General features: G+C 40.9%; 1 protein-coding gene across 6 annotated transcripts in view; it reads left to right on the top strand.

Moving 5' to 3' along the window:
• Positions 1 to 15,368, top strand: part of TSHR (thyroid stimulating hormone receptor) — a 159,016-nt gene extending 143,648 nt beyond the window's left edge. For all 6 annotated transcript variants that reach the window (XM_045901332.3, XM_045901331.3, XM_045901333.3 and 3 more), the window contains 2 exons: positions 8,698 to 8,886; positions 10,488 to 15,368. In XM_045901332.3, coding sequence (XP_045757288.1) covers positions 8,698 to 8,886; positions 10,488 to 11,901 — 1,603 coding nt within the window. In that variant the 3' untranslated portion in view covers positions 11,902 to 15,368. The remainder of the gene's footprint in view (positions 1 to 8,697; positions 8,887 to 10,487) is intronic.
• The last annotated feature ends 985 nt before the right edge of the window (positions 15,369 to 16,353 follow it).

The following is a 16,353-nucleotide window of genomic DNA, read 5'->3' on the forward strand; positions in this document are numbered from 1 at the left end:
TTTTTTTAATTGTCCCTCTCTCCCCACTAGAATATAAGCATGAGAAGAGCAGGAATTTCTGCCTGTTTAGTTTACTGCTATGACCCTAGCTCCTAGGACTATAGATCAATACATAGAAAGCAATCAATAAGTACTTGTTGAATAAATGCATATCATGTTTTTAAATTCTTATAATCAATCAGGGTCACTTTCTTGAACATATAACTTTTAAGCCCTTAAGGTACTTCTGAGTCAGTATTAATAAATTAATTAAACTGCCTTTTAATCAGTAAATTAATCTTTCTGTTTTAGATGCATTTCATCTACCAATTTGCAGATGTGACTACACATCTTTAATGGGTCAGCTTCTGCCTATTGACCTTTAGGAAAAAAAAAAAACCACATTTATTTACAAGCAAACACAAAAGAGACCTGCAATTGCTGCTGAAAAACACTGGCAAGCTAAGTAGTGCTTATTCATTGCAATTGGATTCATCAAAGGTTCATCTTAAATAATAATGACAACACATCTCACAAAAATGGAAATTGTTCCAGTGTTTGGGGATTTTAGGGTATATAATTGCTCGAGGAGCAATTTGTTCTTCCTATGACATTGAATATCAATTGGCTCTTTTTTGTTTTCCTGGCATCATTCAAACTCAGTGATCTTCTTGCCCTGTATATAACCCTGCAGATCTCACTTTCTCCTAATTCATGTCCTGTTACTTTCATTAGACACTTAACTTGAGATGGTTCCCATGACCTAGACAATTAGGCTTCCAACTGTCTGCTAGGCTGAGCTCAGCTGCATTCTGTTTTGTGGGTAAATACTTGTTAGAGACAAATTCTCAGGAAGCTCAGTGCCCATCACTTGATGAGCCCTTTGTGGAAAGTGCTCAAGTCACTAAGAGAGGGCAGACCTCCAGTTTGTAGGTTTCCCTCCATATGCCTGCACTCACAAATCATTTTGGATCCTTTTATTGCTGATAGCTACTCTCCATATTCTCTCACTCTGAAAACAAAATTTTTAATTCTACTATATTTTGAAAGTTTTATTTTAGAAAGGAAGGTACACTATTAATAAATCCTGGACTCAGAGTGGTCAAAAAAAAAAGTGGGTGAATGAGGAAAGATACAGCTTCAAAGAACTTAAAGTGATCCCTGCCTGGTTGAATATGGGGCTTTCATCATAATGAGGCTCTTTCTCCCCATCAACTCCGGAGATGGGAAACTGTCTAGTTGTCTGGCTGACTCAGCACTCAACGAGTATTTGTTCTAAGCTCTTGCACAGATATACATGCTAAATGGAGTAATGATTAAGAGTGATACATTAAACCTAAGGTTTTATTTCCTCTCCCTCATAAGAGACCCCTAAAAAGATGGGAAAGGAATTTTTAATATACATAAATCCACAAGGACAGAGAGGGCAGATGAGGATACATGGGTGGTCTGGTGAGCTACAGAATTCTGAAAGAAACAAAGCAGAGGGGAAGGAAGGCGAATGTAAGAGTAAGAGTACTAGTCACCAGAAGCATATATCTGAAGGTAGCTGCCTTGTCCTGCAGAACATCTGATGGGCATGGGACTGGGAGGTGATGGGTGTGGCATTTGGAAAGAATGAGACATGGGGCTAAAGACAGAAGGATTTATTGAAGGTCTACATCTGGAAATGTTACTCCACTGCCCTGTTCATGCAAAATGCCAGCAGCCAAGATTACCTCCCCTCTAAGCTAGAGATTTAAAGTCTCTTTTCTGAAGAAGTTGAAAAACTCTAAAACAAAAGAGAGCACCATATTCTGGCATTTTAGAGTCCAACAGCATAATGGCCAACTCCCCCACACAATTGCCCTAAAGCAGACTCTGCCCGTGGACAAGCTCCCAATCAGATTTTCAGTCTTGCTCTTAAGCCTGAACCTAGGATCACCAGCCAAAGAATGCTTATAACATGAAAGATTGAAACCAAGATAAACAAGGGGGGTGGAAATAAGCCTGGAGGAGCCAAACACATTTCAGAGAACAGAAGAGAACTTTTAACAAGGCCACCATTAGTGACCTGAGATAAATCTGGGAAGACATTTCTCACTGCAATAATGACAATAGATATTTATTGAGTACACACTGTCAACGATTGTTCAACAAACCCAAGATGAAGAAACTGATGCACAAAAGGGTTCAGTGACTGATAGTAAGTGCAGAAGCCAGGATTCAAATCCAGATAGTCAGAATTTAAAAGCATTTCTAAACATTATGTGTGCTTCCTCAAATACACTATAAAAAAGGAAGAGAAGGGGTGCTTGGGTGGTGCAGCTGGTTAAGTGTCTGACTTTTGGTTTCAGCTCAGGTCCTGATCTCAGGGTCATGGGATTGAGGCCCGTGTAGGACTCTGAGCTCAGCACAGTGTCTGCCTGAGATTCTCTCTCTCCCTCTACCTCTCCCCCCACCACGAGCACATGTGTATGTGTGCTCTCTCTCTCTCCCTCTCAAATAAATAAATAAATCTTAAAAAAAAAAGAAAGGAAAACATGAAAGCTCTTTTTAAAATATATCTATGCATTTGACAATTATGTATTCAGAACCTCTGTCTTTCAAGCACCAGTCTCGGTGCCAAAAATATGGCAGTGAATAGAATAGGCAGAGTTCCGGCTTTCATCAAACTAAAACTAAAAAATCCAAAGCCCGGCACAGAAAGACAGATGCTGCATGGTCTCACTTATATGCAGAATCTAAAACAGCTGAACTCATTGTAAGAGAATAGATTCGTTGTTGCCAGGCTTGAGGGGATGGGGAAATAGAGGGATATTGGTCAAAGGGTACAAAGTTTCAGTTATGCAGGATGAATAAGGTCTGAGGATCTAATGTACAGCATGGTGACTGTAGTTAAAATACTATTTTGTATACTTGAAATTTGCTAAGAGAGTAGATCTTCAATGTTCTCACCATAAGAAAAAAAAACAACTCTGTGAGGTGACAGGTATGTTCATTAGTTTAATTGTGGGAATCATTTCAAAATGTACTCATCTATCAAAACACCACATTGGACACCATAAATCTATACAATTTTTATTTGTCAGTTATACCTGGATAAAGCTGGAAACAAAAATTTTAATTAATTTTTTTTAATTCAGTAGAAGAGATGGAAGATACAGTCAAGGAAGTCTACCATTAGACTCAATACAAATAATAGGGAAGGGGCGCCTGGCTGACTCAGTCAGTAGAGCATGTGACTCTTGATCTCAGGGTGTGAGTTTGAGCCCCACACTGGGTATAAAAACTACTTAAAGGGACACTTTAAGTGGCTCAGTTGGTTAAGCAACTGCCTTCAGCTCAGGTCATGATCCTGGAGTCCCAGGATCGAGTCCCATATTGGGCTCCCTGCTCAGCGGGGAGTCTGCTTCCCCCTCTGACCCTCCCCCTTCTCATGCTCTCTCTCTCTTTCTCATTCTCTCTCTCTCAAATAAATAAAATATTTTTTTAAAAACTACTTAAAAATAAAATCATAAAAAATAACAAGAAAAAATTACAAGCAAAAAATGGAGATAAGTCTGACGAATATAGGAAGTTCCTTTTTCATTTACTAGGAATTACAGAGAGGGAACAAAGAAAATGAGAGGAGTAAGTTATCCTAGAAACAATACCAAAAATTGTCCTAAAGCTGAAGAGCACACCTCTCCAGACTGAAGGCTTCACCCCCACCCCCAGGGGCCAGCACAGTAAGTGCAAAAAGATCCATACCAAGGCATACCTTCATGAAATCTCACACCGGGAACAAAGAGAGTGCCATATAATCATTTCACAAAATATACATGTACCAAATCATCATGTTGCACACCTTAAACTTATATATGTTATACATCAATTGTATCTCAGTAAAGCTGGAAAATAAAGAGAGAGAGAGAGAGTGTCATAAAAACTGCCGGTGAGTAAAAACAAGTCAATGACCAAAGAACAAGAACCTGAATTATATCAGTCCTACCAAAAGCAACAATGAGTGCTAGAATTCAAAAGAGTAAAGCCTTTAGAATTCTGAAGAAACACTCTTGCAACCCAAAATTTTATTGCCAGGTAAAGTATCAACTGAATATAAGAGTAGAAAAAAGTCATTTTCAGACATGCAAGGTTGTAGAAAATATCTCATATATAACCTTTCTAAGAAATTACTCAAAAATGTGCTCCAGTGAAATGGAAAAAATCAAGAACATTACACAGGATTCAGGAAGAAATTCCCACTGGGGACAAGGAATACTCCTCTAGGAAGCTTGAACCACATTGTGTAGACATTGGAGGAACCATGGCTTCAAGCTGGAAAGCAATACAGTGAGATCCAAGTTTTAGAAAGAACCCTCTGTCTTAAGTCTGAAGGTGGGTTCTAAGACCAATAAGGAAGTTTTGGCACAGCTCAGGTGAAATGTAATTCAGACCTAAACTAAGGTGGTAGCAATGAGAACCATGAGACTGTGGACAGCTACAGACATATAAACAGCTAATCTAGCATCCGATTAGAGGGTATAGTTCAGTTGCATCTTACTGTAGATATGCATGGCATAAATGCAGGGCAAGGGCAAGAGAGACTCCATGGGAACACAAGTCCTAGAAGATGGTGGAGAGAAAATAGGACATAAACACCAGTAGGCTTGGAGGGAAGAATCATTCCATTAGGGATTTTTTTTTTTTTTAAGATTTTATTTATTTATTTGAGACAGAGAGAATGAGAGAGACAGAGAGCACATGAGAGGGGGGAGGGTCAGAGGGAGAAGCAGGCTCCCTGGGAGCCTGATGCAGGACTCGATCCCGGGACTCCAGGATCATGACCTGAGCCGAAGGCAGTCGCCCAACCAACTGAGCCACCCAGGCGCCCTCATTAGGGAATTTTTGAGTGGAGAGGCAGTACTATAACCATTTTCAAGTGTAACGGAACTCCTACCTTCCTTTCTGATAGCAGCCAGACTGTCTGATTAAAATTGTAGATCTCTGCAAGAGAGGTTAAATCCCAAAAAAGGGGGAAAAGCAATTGTTCCCCTTGCCTGACTCTATAAAGTACCAAAGGAGCATGAGTGGAGCAGCCTGCATTAGGAAAGGGCAGCAGCTCAGAAGCACTTTAGGTTAACAGCAGGTCTAATGGATAGTTAGAGCTACATCAAGTGGCTCGCACCAACAGGGAGTGAGATGGCTCCAGAGAGATTCCAATTTGGGCTATAAGTGGCCTGAGGCCCCTGAGATGAGCTTGGAGGTATAAGCAAGGGCCAGATCTTCAGGACATTAAAGGGCATGGTGGGAAGAGTAAATGTTATGTATGGTACATTGGGAGGTCACTGAAAGGTTTTAAGCAGGAGAGTGACCTTACTCAACCCCTATGTTACATCTGACTACTCTGGCTGCTGTGTGGAGGATGCACTGGAAGGGAAGAAGGGTAGACAAGAAAGCTATTGCACCAAGAGATTATGTTAGCTTGGACTAGAGAGTTTATACTGGAGATGTAATTACATGGATTTGGGGATTTGGGGGGAGAGAAGTTTTGTTGTTGTTGTTGTTTTTCCCTAGATTAAATGGAGTAGGCTGGGTGGGGATGGAAGATCAAAAGTTAAGTTTGGGATGGACCTGTTAAGTTGGAGTTGCCTATGAGGCATCCAGGATGAGATGTCAAATAAGCAATTGGATGTACAAGTCAAGATCTGGCCTGGAGCTGCATTTGCCGGGTTCCTTGCTTCTGACTTGTGCTGAGATAAACCCCAAGTTGGGCAAGAAAGGCATTTGTTGAACACCTACTATATGCCAAGTTCTCACTATGTTACAGATGTCTCATCATAAGTTTTACACACATTTTCCAACACCTCCTTTTCTCCATGCCTGTATAAGCACCCTCCCAATTCAGCCCCACTGGGACCCAACTGGAGGCCACCTGAGATACGCTTTTTACAGACACTCAGACAAACCATGGAATCAGTTCCTCCCTCCCAGATTCCTAATGAGTCCCTGGAGCATTGCCACACCTGGATCTGTGTTCAAAAAAGACTCCAGAGACCTGATGATAAGGGGTAGAGAAAAGTTCCTAGGGCACTGAACCTAAACTATAGATCCAAATTACAGTTACAGCTCCACCCTTGATTTGCTGAATCTCTTTGGATATAACATGCCTCCTTTTCTTTGTCTTAGCTTTAACATCCACCTACTTCATAAAAAAATGTTCTGAGAATTGAAGTGAGATTCTAAATTACCTAGAGAGTATCTTAAGTAATGCAGATTCCTGGGCCCCACCATCAGAGAGTCTAATCCAGTTGGTTTGGGGTGTGGCTCAGGAGTCTGTATTGCAAGTAATTCCTGGACAAGAAACACTGATTTGCAGAGTGATAAATTCCCAGTTCTCACCAAATATCTGCCTCAATGCTATCCCCACCCCTTGTAGCAGCTTTAAAATAAGGCCCAAAATTCTTTGACACTCCTCCCATTGTGAGATAGGTTCTATGTTCCCTGCCTTTAAATCTACAAGTTCTCTTGGGACACCCCAGATGCTTCCTCTCAAAATGCCCCCTCTCAGAACTTGACCACCATGAATGAGAAGCCCAAGCCCCACGGAAAGCCACATTAACAATCCCAGCTGAGCTGAGCTTTGAGTCATCTCAGCTCTGGCCCAGATACGCAAGTGAAGGAGTCTGCAGATAATAGCAGCCCCAGTCACTGACTTGTCCCAGCCTTCAAGTCTTCCCAGCTGAGCCCCAGACACCATGGAGCAGAGACAAGCCATCCCTGCCCTGCCCTGTTCAAATTCCTGACCCACAAAAGCTATGCTAATAATAAAAAGATTGTTGTTTGATGGCACTTAGTTTTGGGGTGTTTTGCCATTCAGTAAGTGGGATGGTCCCTTCAGTATTCTCTCAAGAAATATCTATTAAAATGCAAACACAGTACTTGGAAGGATAAACTCTTTCAGATGAACACACGTAATCAGTGTATCCAACAGACAGCAAAGGAGGGAAAATGAGCCAAGAGATGCTCTCTTGTTTCACTGACATGAAAGCATCACTGGGTAAAGAGACACATAAGTTGCTTCCAGAAAGCTGAAGGCAGAACGATAGCAACCCCTCGAAAACAGCGTGGCTAAAAGAGAAAATGCGGCATCAAAAGGACAGACGAGGCAAGAGGGCAACATCTAGCTTCATTTACTTCCCAACTGCATTCATGGCTGGTTCCAAACTCCCTCAGGTCTCAGCAAATACAGCAAAGTTGTTCATTTATGCCAGTTTCCCAAACATACTTGCTTAATGTTAAAAATTACCTGGGTTCACATAGTAATAAGCACCAAGGGTAATTCTTCCCACCAGGCAAGTTTGGGAAATGCTAAATTATAGAATTTTTAAAGTACATACAAAATAGACTAGCAAATGTGACACCCTTCCCTGAGAATCACTGTAGTAAGAATGGGGTTACTGTGAGAGCTTCATGTTTATAAAAAATGACTAGCAAATTCTAGCAGCCTTGAACCCTGAGAATGTAAATCCCAGCTAAGTCAAATTACAAGGATAGGGAGGAAGAAGCTGTAAATATTGGCATTTTCTTGCTAATAAGATACTAATTATATTAAACATTTTTAAATGTAATTATTAAAAAATTGTAACTTTTTACAGTCAGTTAAGAATCAGACTCTTGATTTCAGCTCAGGTCATGATCTCAGGGTGGTGAGATGGAGGCCCGCATTGTCACTGGGCTCCATGCTCAGCAGGGAGTCTGCTTCTCCTTCTCTCTCTCCCTCTGCCCCTCCCTGCTAAAATAAATAAAATCTTTTAAAAAATTATAAAACCTTATAAAATATATAAAATATAAGAATATTTAGTGAATATTTTAATTTATAAAATATAAAATGAGAGATATTAGGTTAAATATTCATGGTTTTATTCAAGCTATTATTCAATGCAAGTAAAAATGATGGAGCAAGACATAATAACCTGGACTCCCTGGGACTGAGAAAAGAACAGGAAATGTCACACTGCAATGTGAATTAATTCTACCTTAGTAACTAACACTAATGTCTATGTCCCCAGCTTTACCACCCTCTTCATTGTTTTTGGAAGTATCTTGAATCTCACTTCTCAGGTTATTAATCTAAATAATCTTAAATTATTAATATAAATACTGGCATTTTCTTTCCATGAAATACATTTACAGCCTTCTAAAGAAACTGTGGGAGTTTGTTCTCAGTCATGAATTCACCATGTAACTGGTATGAGTCCCAAATTCTGCATCATTAGAAGAGTTCCATGATACCAGTTTTGGTCCATATCAGTGAACAGCTTATTAATCCCAAATCCCTAGTCCCCAAAGAGACTGAGAGCAATTCAGGCCCCTTTAAGCCTGTTCAAATACATTTCTCTTGCCTCTGGAGACCCTTTAGTAGTTATATGGTGTAATTTTCTGGAGTAAAACTGATATCTGTCTCTGATTCCAAGAATTTGCATTTATTGCAATGAATAAAATAAAATGTCTGCTAACTGTTATTTGTATCGATGCATACTGGAATTCTAAGTAATAAAAATGGGGAGTCCCTGGTAACATATCAACTGAGAAGCCAAATATCCCTCCTTAGACCAGTGGCAGTATCTAAAGAACTGAGTCTATGTTCAAGAGCAGAAAGGAGCAAGCCCCTATTAATCTCAGGCCTGCTTGACCTTCTGGTCAAGAAGTAGAAGGCTCTGGCTGCTCACCAGCTCTGTGTTCTCTCCTTCCCAGGGACGTCTCTTACACCAGCGTCGCTGCCCTGCCATCCAAAGGCCTAGAGCACCTGAAGGAATTGATAGCAAGAAACACGTGGACTCTAAAGAAGCTTCCACTTTCCTTGAGTTTCCTTCACCTCACACGGGCTGACCTTTCTTATCCGAGCCACTGCTGTGCTTTTAAGAATCAGAAGAAAATCAGAGGGTAAATGGCAGGTGTCTGGAATAAACGACAAGAGGTGTTGGTGGAAGTTGAAGTAATTTCTGGGTTTGGGGAAGGTTTGTGATGTGAAAGCCAGGTGGAAAGAATTGAAGCATACATAAGAAACATGAACTCCATAGGACACAATGCCCCTGCAGACTCAAAGTGACTGCAGATGAGAAGACCAATGTCACTGGATCACAGCAGGGAGGTATGGGGGTCATGTAGAATCTTGTAGAGATTATACTACATGATTCCTAGTCTCCAGATTCAATACATATTAGGTTCTGCAACACATATTAGATGACACAACTATGAGGACAAATTTAGCAACACAAGCAATTAAGACTTTGCAAATGTCACAGCTTACTGGTTACCTGTGTGTGGGCTTTGGACTCAGCTGGCTTTGTACCCGAGGTCTGCCGCTTTCTAGTTGTGATATTCCAGCCTACTTACTTAACTTCCCTGAGCCTCTGTGAATGGAGATTGTAATGTTATCATTCACAGAGGTTTTGAGAAGATTAAATGAGAAACTGAATAGAAAACACCTATTGCCATGACCTGGAATATTTTAAATTCTCAATAAATAGCAGCTATGTTGTGAATTATTTTATTATCCTTACAAGCTGCAAAGGAGGGACAGCCTTCTTCTCTCCATGCTTTCTCTGCATCTTGTCTTCACCTACACTTTTACTCTGCTTTATTCCCCCCTTGTGTCTCTTGTAATCCCGTTGTCCTAACACCACCTTCATTTCTCATTTATTCACTTCTTCTCAGTGTCTATGCAATATCTACTGGCTGACTTTCTGACTCATATTTGCAGTCAGAAACAAACTGAAATCTGGTTGTGGGGCAGAAGCAAAAGGGAAAGTTGAATGGCTGTGCAAAGAAGACCAGTATGGGCCTAGCACCTGCCAAAAGCCAGACATCGGGTACGGGGATGGTGATAGCAGGCTTGATACTGACGCCATGTGGCCCTGGCTAGGAAAGGGATGGGTGGGAAGCTAGAGTGGCCTTCAAGGGCAGGGCCCAGATTTCTCATTAACCCCCAAACAGGTTGGAATAGGCAGTCCACTGGGCATTTTAACCAGAGCACAACAGATAAATCAACAAAAAATCCTTTGTGATCTCAGTATGGTGGGCTAGTGAAAAACTAAATCTCACTTCCATGAGTATGCCTGCATGATAGCATCCATTTATTTGTTCGATAAATATTTACTGAGCACCTACTATGTGCTTGGCACTGTCCTATCCCATAGCAATGAATAGGTTGGACAAGAGCCCTCTTGCACTTTGTTGACATTCTAGTAGAGGAAGTCAGAAAATAAGCAAGCAAATAAGAAGATATCATATATTACTATAAAAGAAATAAACATAAGGTAGGACAATTTATTTAGGGAGATGAGGGAAGGCTTTCTGAGAAAAGGACACTTGAGTGGGGTGGGGGGGTATAGGAAATGATGTAGGAGAAAAGGCCTGACTAGATCATGTAAAATCTTGTCAAATCATGTAGATCATAGTAAGTATTCCATATACTTTGCTGAGTGTTATGGGAACCGTTAGGGGTTTTCAGGAAGCAGTGACTTATTTCTGTTGCCTTGCAGAATCCTTGAGTCCTTAATGTGTAATGAGAGCAGTATTCGGAGCCTGCGTCAGAGAAAATCTGTGAATGCTTTGAATGGCCCCTTTGACCAGGAGTACGAGGAGTATCTGGGTGACAGCCATGCTGGGTACAAGGACAACTCCAAGTTCCAGGATACCCACAGCAACTCTCATTATTATGTCTTCTTTGAAGAACAAGAAGATGAGATCCTCGGTTTTGGCCAGGAGCTAAAAAACCCACAGGAAGAGACCCTACAGGCCTTTGATAGCCATTATGACTACACTGTGTGTGGGGGCAATGAAGACATGGTGTGTACTCCCAAGTCAGATGAGTTCAACCCCTGTGAAGACATAATGGGCTACAACTTCCTGAGAATCATGGTGTGGTTTGTTAGTCTGCTGGCTCTCCTGGGCAATGTCTTTGTCCTGATCATCCTCCTCACCAGCCACTACAAACTCACTGTCCCACGCTTTCTCATATGCAACTTGGCCTTTGCAGATTTCTGCATGGGGATGTATCTGCTCCTCATCGCCTCCGTAGACCTCTACACTCATTCTGAGTACTACAACCATGCCATCGACTGGCAGACAGGCCCGGGGTGTAACACAGCTGGTTTCTTCACTGTCTTTGCCAGTGAATTGTCAGTGTATACACTGACAGTCATCACCCTGGAGCGCTGGTACGCCATTACCTTCGCCATGCGCCTGGACCGGAAAATCCGCCTCAGGCATGCATATGCCATCATGGTTGGGGGCTGGGTTTGCTGCTTCCTGCTTGCCCTGCTCCCTTTGGTGGGAATAAGCAGCTACGCCAAGGTCAGCATCTGCCTGCCCATGGACACTGAGACACCTCTTGCCCTGGCATATATTATCCTTGTTCTGTTGCTCAACATAGTTGCCTTTATCATCGTCTGCTCCTGTTATGTGAAGATCTACATCACAGTCCGAAATCCCCAGTACAACCCAGGGGACAAAGACACCAAAACTGCCAAAAGGATGGCTGTGTTGATCTTCACTGACTTCATGTGCATGGCCCCAATCTCATTCTATGCTTTGTCAGCACTGATGAACAAGCCTCTCATCACCGTTACCAACTCCAAAATCTTGCTGGTTCTCTTCTATCCACTTAACTCCTGTGCCAATCCATTTCTCTATGCTATTTTCACGAAGGCCTTTCAAAGGGATGTATTCATCCTGCTTAGCAAGTTTGGCATCTGTAAACGTCAGGCCCAGGCATACCGGGGCCAGAGGGTTTCTCCAAAGAACAGCACTGGCATTCAGGTCCAAAAGGTTACCCGGGACATGAGGCAAAGTCTCCCCAACATGCAGGATGACTATGAACTGCTTGAAAACTCCCACCTAACCCCAAATAAGCAGGGCCAAATCCCAAAAGAGTATAACCAAACAGTTTTGTAAGCTGACCCTACACTACTCACAGTGGTAGGGGGACTTCTAAAATGCTGGTTTCTTGAACATGTATTCCAAACCCATTATATACACGAGACAGCTGACCTAACCCTTGTGCAGGTGATGTCTCATGGGGCAAAAGTTCATCTCTGGAGAGGCGATAGCATTACCACTTAATCATTACCTCCCAGAAGGAAGAGAGGCTACCAGCACATCTGAATCCCAGGTGATATCAAAATAACTGACACTTTCTAGAAAACTTGCTTGATGCTAACCGCAGTGACGTTGTGTAAGATGCGCAACAGAGATCAACTGAACCAGATCAACGCTGAGCTTCTCACTTATAGATAGCATTTCATACTATAAAGATTCAGCAAATGGCAAATGCTATTAACTTAGTTGGTGACCACAATATAAAATTAGCCCCATGTTGGCTTGGTCCCCCTTCATGTTCCTGGATACAACCAAAGACAATGTGAATTCCTCAAAACTGAAAAGTCCAACAGGATACATGCATGGAGCAGCTATTATGAGGTGAAGGAGGGGAAAGGCTTAGCTTTGAGTTGTTTTTTTCAGACTCTGAAACTATTAATCATCTCTTCACAAGGATCTACCTGATGTGACCCAACTATTATGTGTTGCCCAGAAAAAAAAAAAAAAAAAAAAAAAACTGGCAAGATTTCAGCTTATGTGGCTGAGCAAACTAAGAATTGTTCTTCTTGGCTGGTCTCATAGCAGAAAAGACATGAACTCTAGAACTATTTCTAAGTAGCAGCAAGTGGGAATTATGAGCAGAGCACACTAAATCACCCATTGATTAATAAAGCAGGCTGGACACAAGGTAACTGTTAGCCCTTGGGCAAATCACGGGGCCACTTCTAAATCTAGAAATGAAAGAGCTTGATGGCCTCTTCCAGTTTTAAAACTCCATGTATATCCCTTTCCCTTAAAACATGTTTCCATGACCAAAAAGAAAAGCACGAAGAAAGAAGGATCTGTTTTTCCTATCTTGTAGGACCACCATCTTTTTCTCTTTGGAGCCTAGACATATGACCCAGGAAATTTCTTCTTTGTTTACTTTTTGGTTATGATGTCTCAACCATACTGGGCTGGATCTGAATCACTCATTGAATTACTAGATCTACACAGCTACAATTATCAGGCCAAAAAGAGATTGGTATTCATATAATAGAATAGAATAAAATGTGGTTTTGCAAATTTTGGTTATTCAGAGTTACTACAGTTACTACTTCACTGTGAAGATTCACTTGAAAACATTTAACTTGTCTTCAGGGATTGGTTTCTTTACTGATTTGTTTCCAACCCACAGTAGGTACTAAAGCTATCAAACACTCAAGGAAAGCAATACTAAAGCTATCAAGAGAAGTTTCTTCTCTCTGAAACTGCTAGCTCTTTCCAACCTGTTGATCATTGGACATAATTTCTATTCCCCAACAGTACTCCCTTACTTAAAATGGTTAGGATCAATCTTTATCCACAGATGTACTCTTCAGATTTTCTGTCAAAACAGCCCCTTAATTTCATCCCAAACAGAGATGGCATTTGCTTCTCAGTGTTCATGAAGCACACCAAGGAATTCAAAGCTTTTGTTGTGTTAAGTCTGTGGAGTAGGGTTAGTGGGCCCAATGGGCCCCCAGAGATGGTCCCCCTTACTCCCCTAGGATATCCCCATAGCAATACCCATTTCTGATTATCATTGAGACTTGGACATCTTCATAGAAATATCATACACAGTTAAAAAAAAAAAGAAATACATAGTTGAAATCATGACTTATCCACTAGTTCACTTGTAACTAATGAAACTAAACAGTTGTGTTACCTTTTGACATGTGTTTCTCACCTGTGCCATTTTGAAATAGTACATCCTGATAATGTGTTTTATCTTGAGTAGTTGAAATAACACTTTGGAAACAATCCTAGAAAAGTAACTTCAACACAATTATTACTAAAATTTGCATTCAGAGAAGTAACTTCAACACAATTATTACTAAAATTTGCATTCAAACATGAAATAAATTTTCTTCCTATGAAATGATTGTGCTGAGTCTGATAGTGATGCTTTTCTAATTTGTGAGCTTCTTTTAGGGTCACCATTATCTGTGTTACAACTCAAGACAGGAAAAAAACAATTGGCAAATTTGCTACTGAATTCATATCAGTAAATAAATCGTTGACTATCGATAACTTAAGTATAAAATTGTATCTTGATTATAAATGGTCTTTATGTGAAAAACCTACTCATGATTAGATGAATTATGATCCATTGACAGGTAGTGATGGCTAAGAGAAAAAATATGATTAGTATTGACATTAGGAATTTAAATAGTGGTCTAATGAAGATGATAAATCTATAATACTTGGTCAGAGTTAAATTTATCTAGCAGCTTTCAATTATCTGAAGATAGACCCAAATCATTAAGGATAAAGGGCCTTAAGCCAATCTTAATAGATATCACAAAAATTCATGCCCTAAAGTTTATACAGGTTGCCCAAAGGAATGTCTCTCAAAACACCCTCAAAGTTTACTGATTCTTGCCTTATGGATAATCTACTTTATATCAGAAGTAGCCAATTAGAAGAAAAGAGTGTAATTCAGAGCAGCACCGTGAGAGTGGCAATAAGGCAAAAGTGAGGGCAAAAAATGAAAACTATAATCACAAGAACTCAAAACAATAACAGTTTGAGAAGAAATACTTTTAACCGCTTGCAGCCTTTGGAGGGAATGTATTGTAACACAACAGAGTGATTTTAACCCTGAATACTAAGGGGACAAGAAAAACCGGATTGTAATGCATTCTGTTTTAAAAGATAGAAAAGTTCCAGCTCAGAGGGATGAACTGAGTCCTGGCACCCACCAACCTTCTTCTTTCAAATTCCACTGAAATTGACAGTGAAAGAGTATAAAATGGGACCGAGCCAAAGCCATACTGCGAACAGGAGGAGTGACACCAACAACAGACCGCAGTCTCGTGGCTTTCTGAAAGATGGAGAGAGTCTGTGGCCTGGAGCTGATGGATAACAGAGTGGAGAAGGCAGCGGCCAGAACACAGTGACTGGATGAGGCCGCAGCTGTGGAGGGATGTATTCTTCCCTGCAGGGTCCCAGAGCCTGAAAGTCACAGGACTGAGGGGCTAACTAGAGTAATGAGTTGCAAATCTGTCTCATGTGGCCCCCCATCACCTCTCACTACATCAGTTAGAACAACTGACAAGTTCAGTGTCTGCCCCAGGCTGAAATCAAGAAAGTGATCTTAAAGGAAATGAGTGATCAGTGTAGATGGGGCCAAGCTCCTGGTCTGGGGCAGGGGCAGACCCAGCCCACTTGCCTACTTCTACCTTCACATCATAAAACGAAGCCTGGACATTGACCCAGGCATCACCATCAGCCCCCCGGTCAGGGAAAGGCATCTTGGGGAAAATATATATACACCATTAACCTGACATTAACCATCCTTATCTTTCATTCAAAAATATAAGTGAACCAGGAGAATTACCAGACATTTGAGGAAAATGAACTGCATGTCAATAGCACACCAAAAAAGACCAAATTGAACAAACAGGACATTTCTCTCTCCCTCTCCCTCTGCCCCTCCCTCTGTACACGCTCTCTCTCTCTCTTTCTCTAAAATAAATAAATAAATCTTTTTTTTAAAAAAAGAAATAAAGGTCTGTTTTCAAAGGTTATAAAGTCAACCAATTGAAAAAGTTAAAATTAATACTAGCAAAAATTTTTTTAAAGCTGGGAGTTAGCAGATAACACTGTCAACTGATTTCTTATTCTTTATTATAGTCAGCTAAAAGTTATATTGTCTAAATATCTATACCCCAAAAAAAATGTACTTCAGTATGTAACAGAATTATGAAAATAACCACCAGAAGAATTAAAATAAAAAATTGACCAATCTGGAGATTGAGACTAGGGATTGAGTGGTGTTACACACCGAATTGTGTCTACCATCCTAACACCCAGTGTGCCTGTATTTGGATGCCCAGCCTTTATGGAGATAATTAAGATTAAATGAGATCATAAGGGTGGAACCGAGTCCTTATGAGAAAAAGAGCCACCAGAGATCTCTTTCATTCTCATGCACTCACAGAGAAAAGGTCACAAAAACTCACAAAGGTCCACAGCCAGAGAGTGGCCATTGAAGAGAGCCCACACCAGAAACTAAATCTGCAGGCACTTGAATCTTGGACTTCTAGATTCAGAATTTTGAGAAAGTAAATTTCTGTCATTTGGGCCACCAATGTGGTATTTTGTTACGGTAGCCCAAGCAGACTAATACAGATGGAAAATTTTCAGTTGGTACTCTTCTGTACTGCTGATTTCTTTTTATCACGTGCATACTTTTTTAAGACAGTGATATGGGGGGTGCCTGGGTGGCTCAGTCAGTTAAGCATCTGCCTTCGGCTCAGGTTGTGATCCCAGGGTCCTGGGATG

Source organism: Mirounga angustirostris, unplaced genomic scaffold (assembly GCF_029215605.1).
Source record: "Mirounga angustirostris isolate CCGP_5_RB_7025 unplaced genomic scaffold, mMirAng1.0.hap1 SCAF_9, whole genome shotgun sequence".
NCBI classification, from domain to species: domain Eukaryota; kingdom Metazoa; phylum Chordata; class Mammalia; order Carnivora; family Phocidae; genus Mirounga; species Mirounga angustirostris.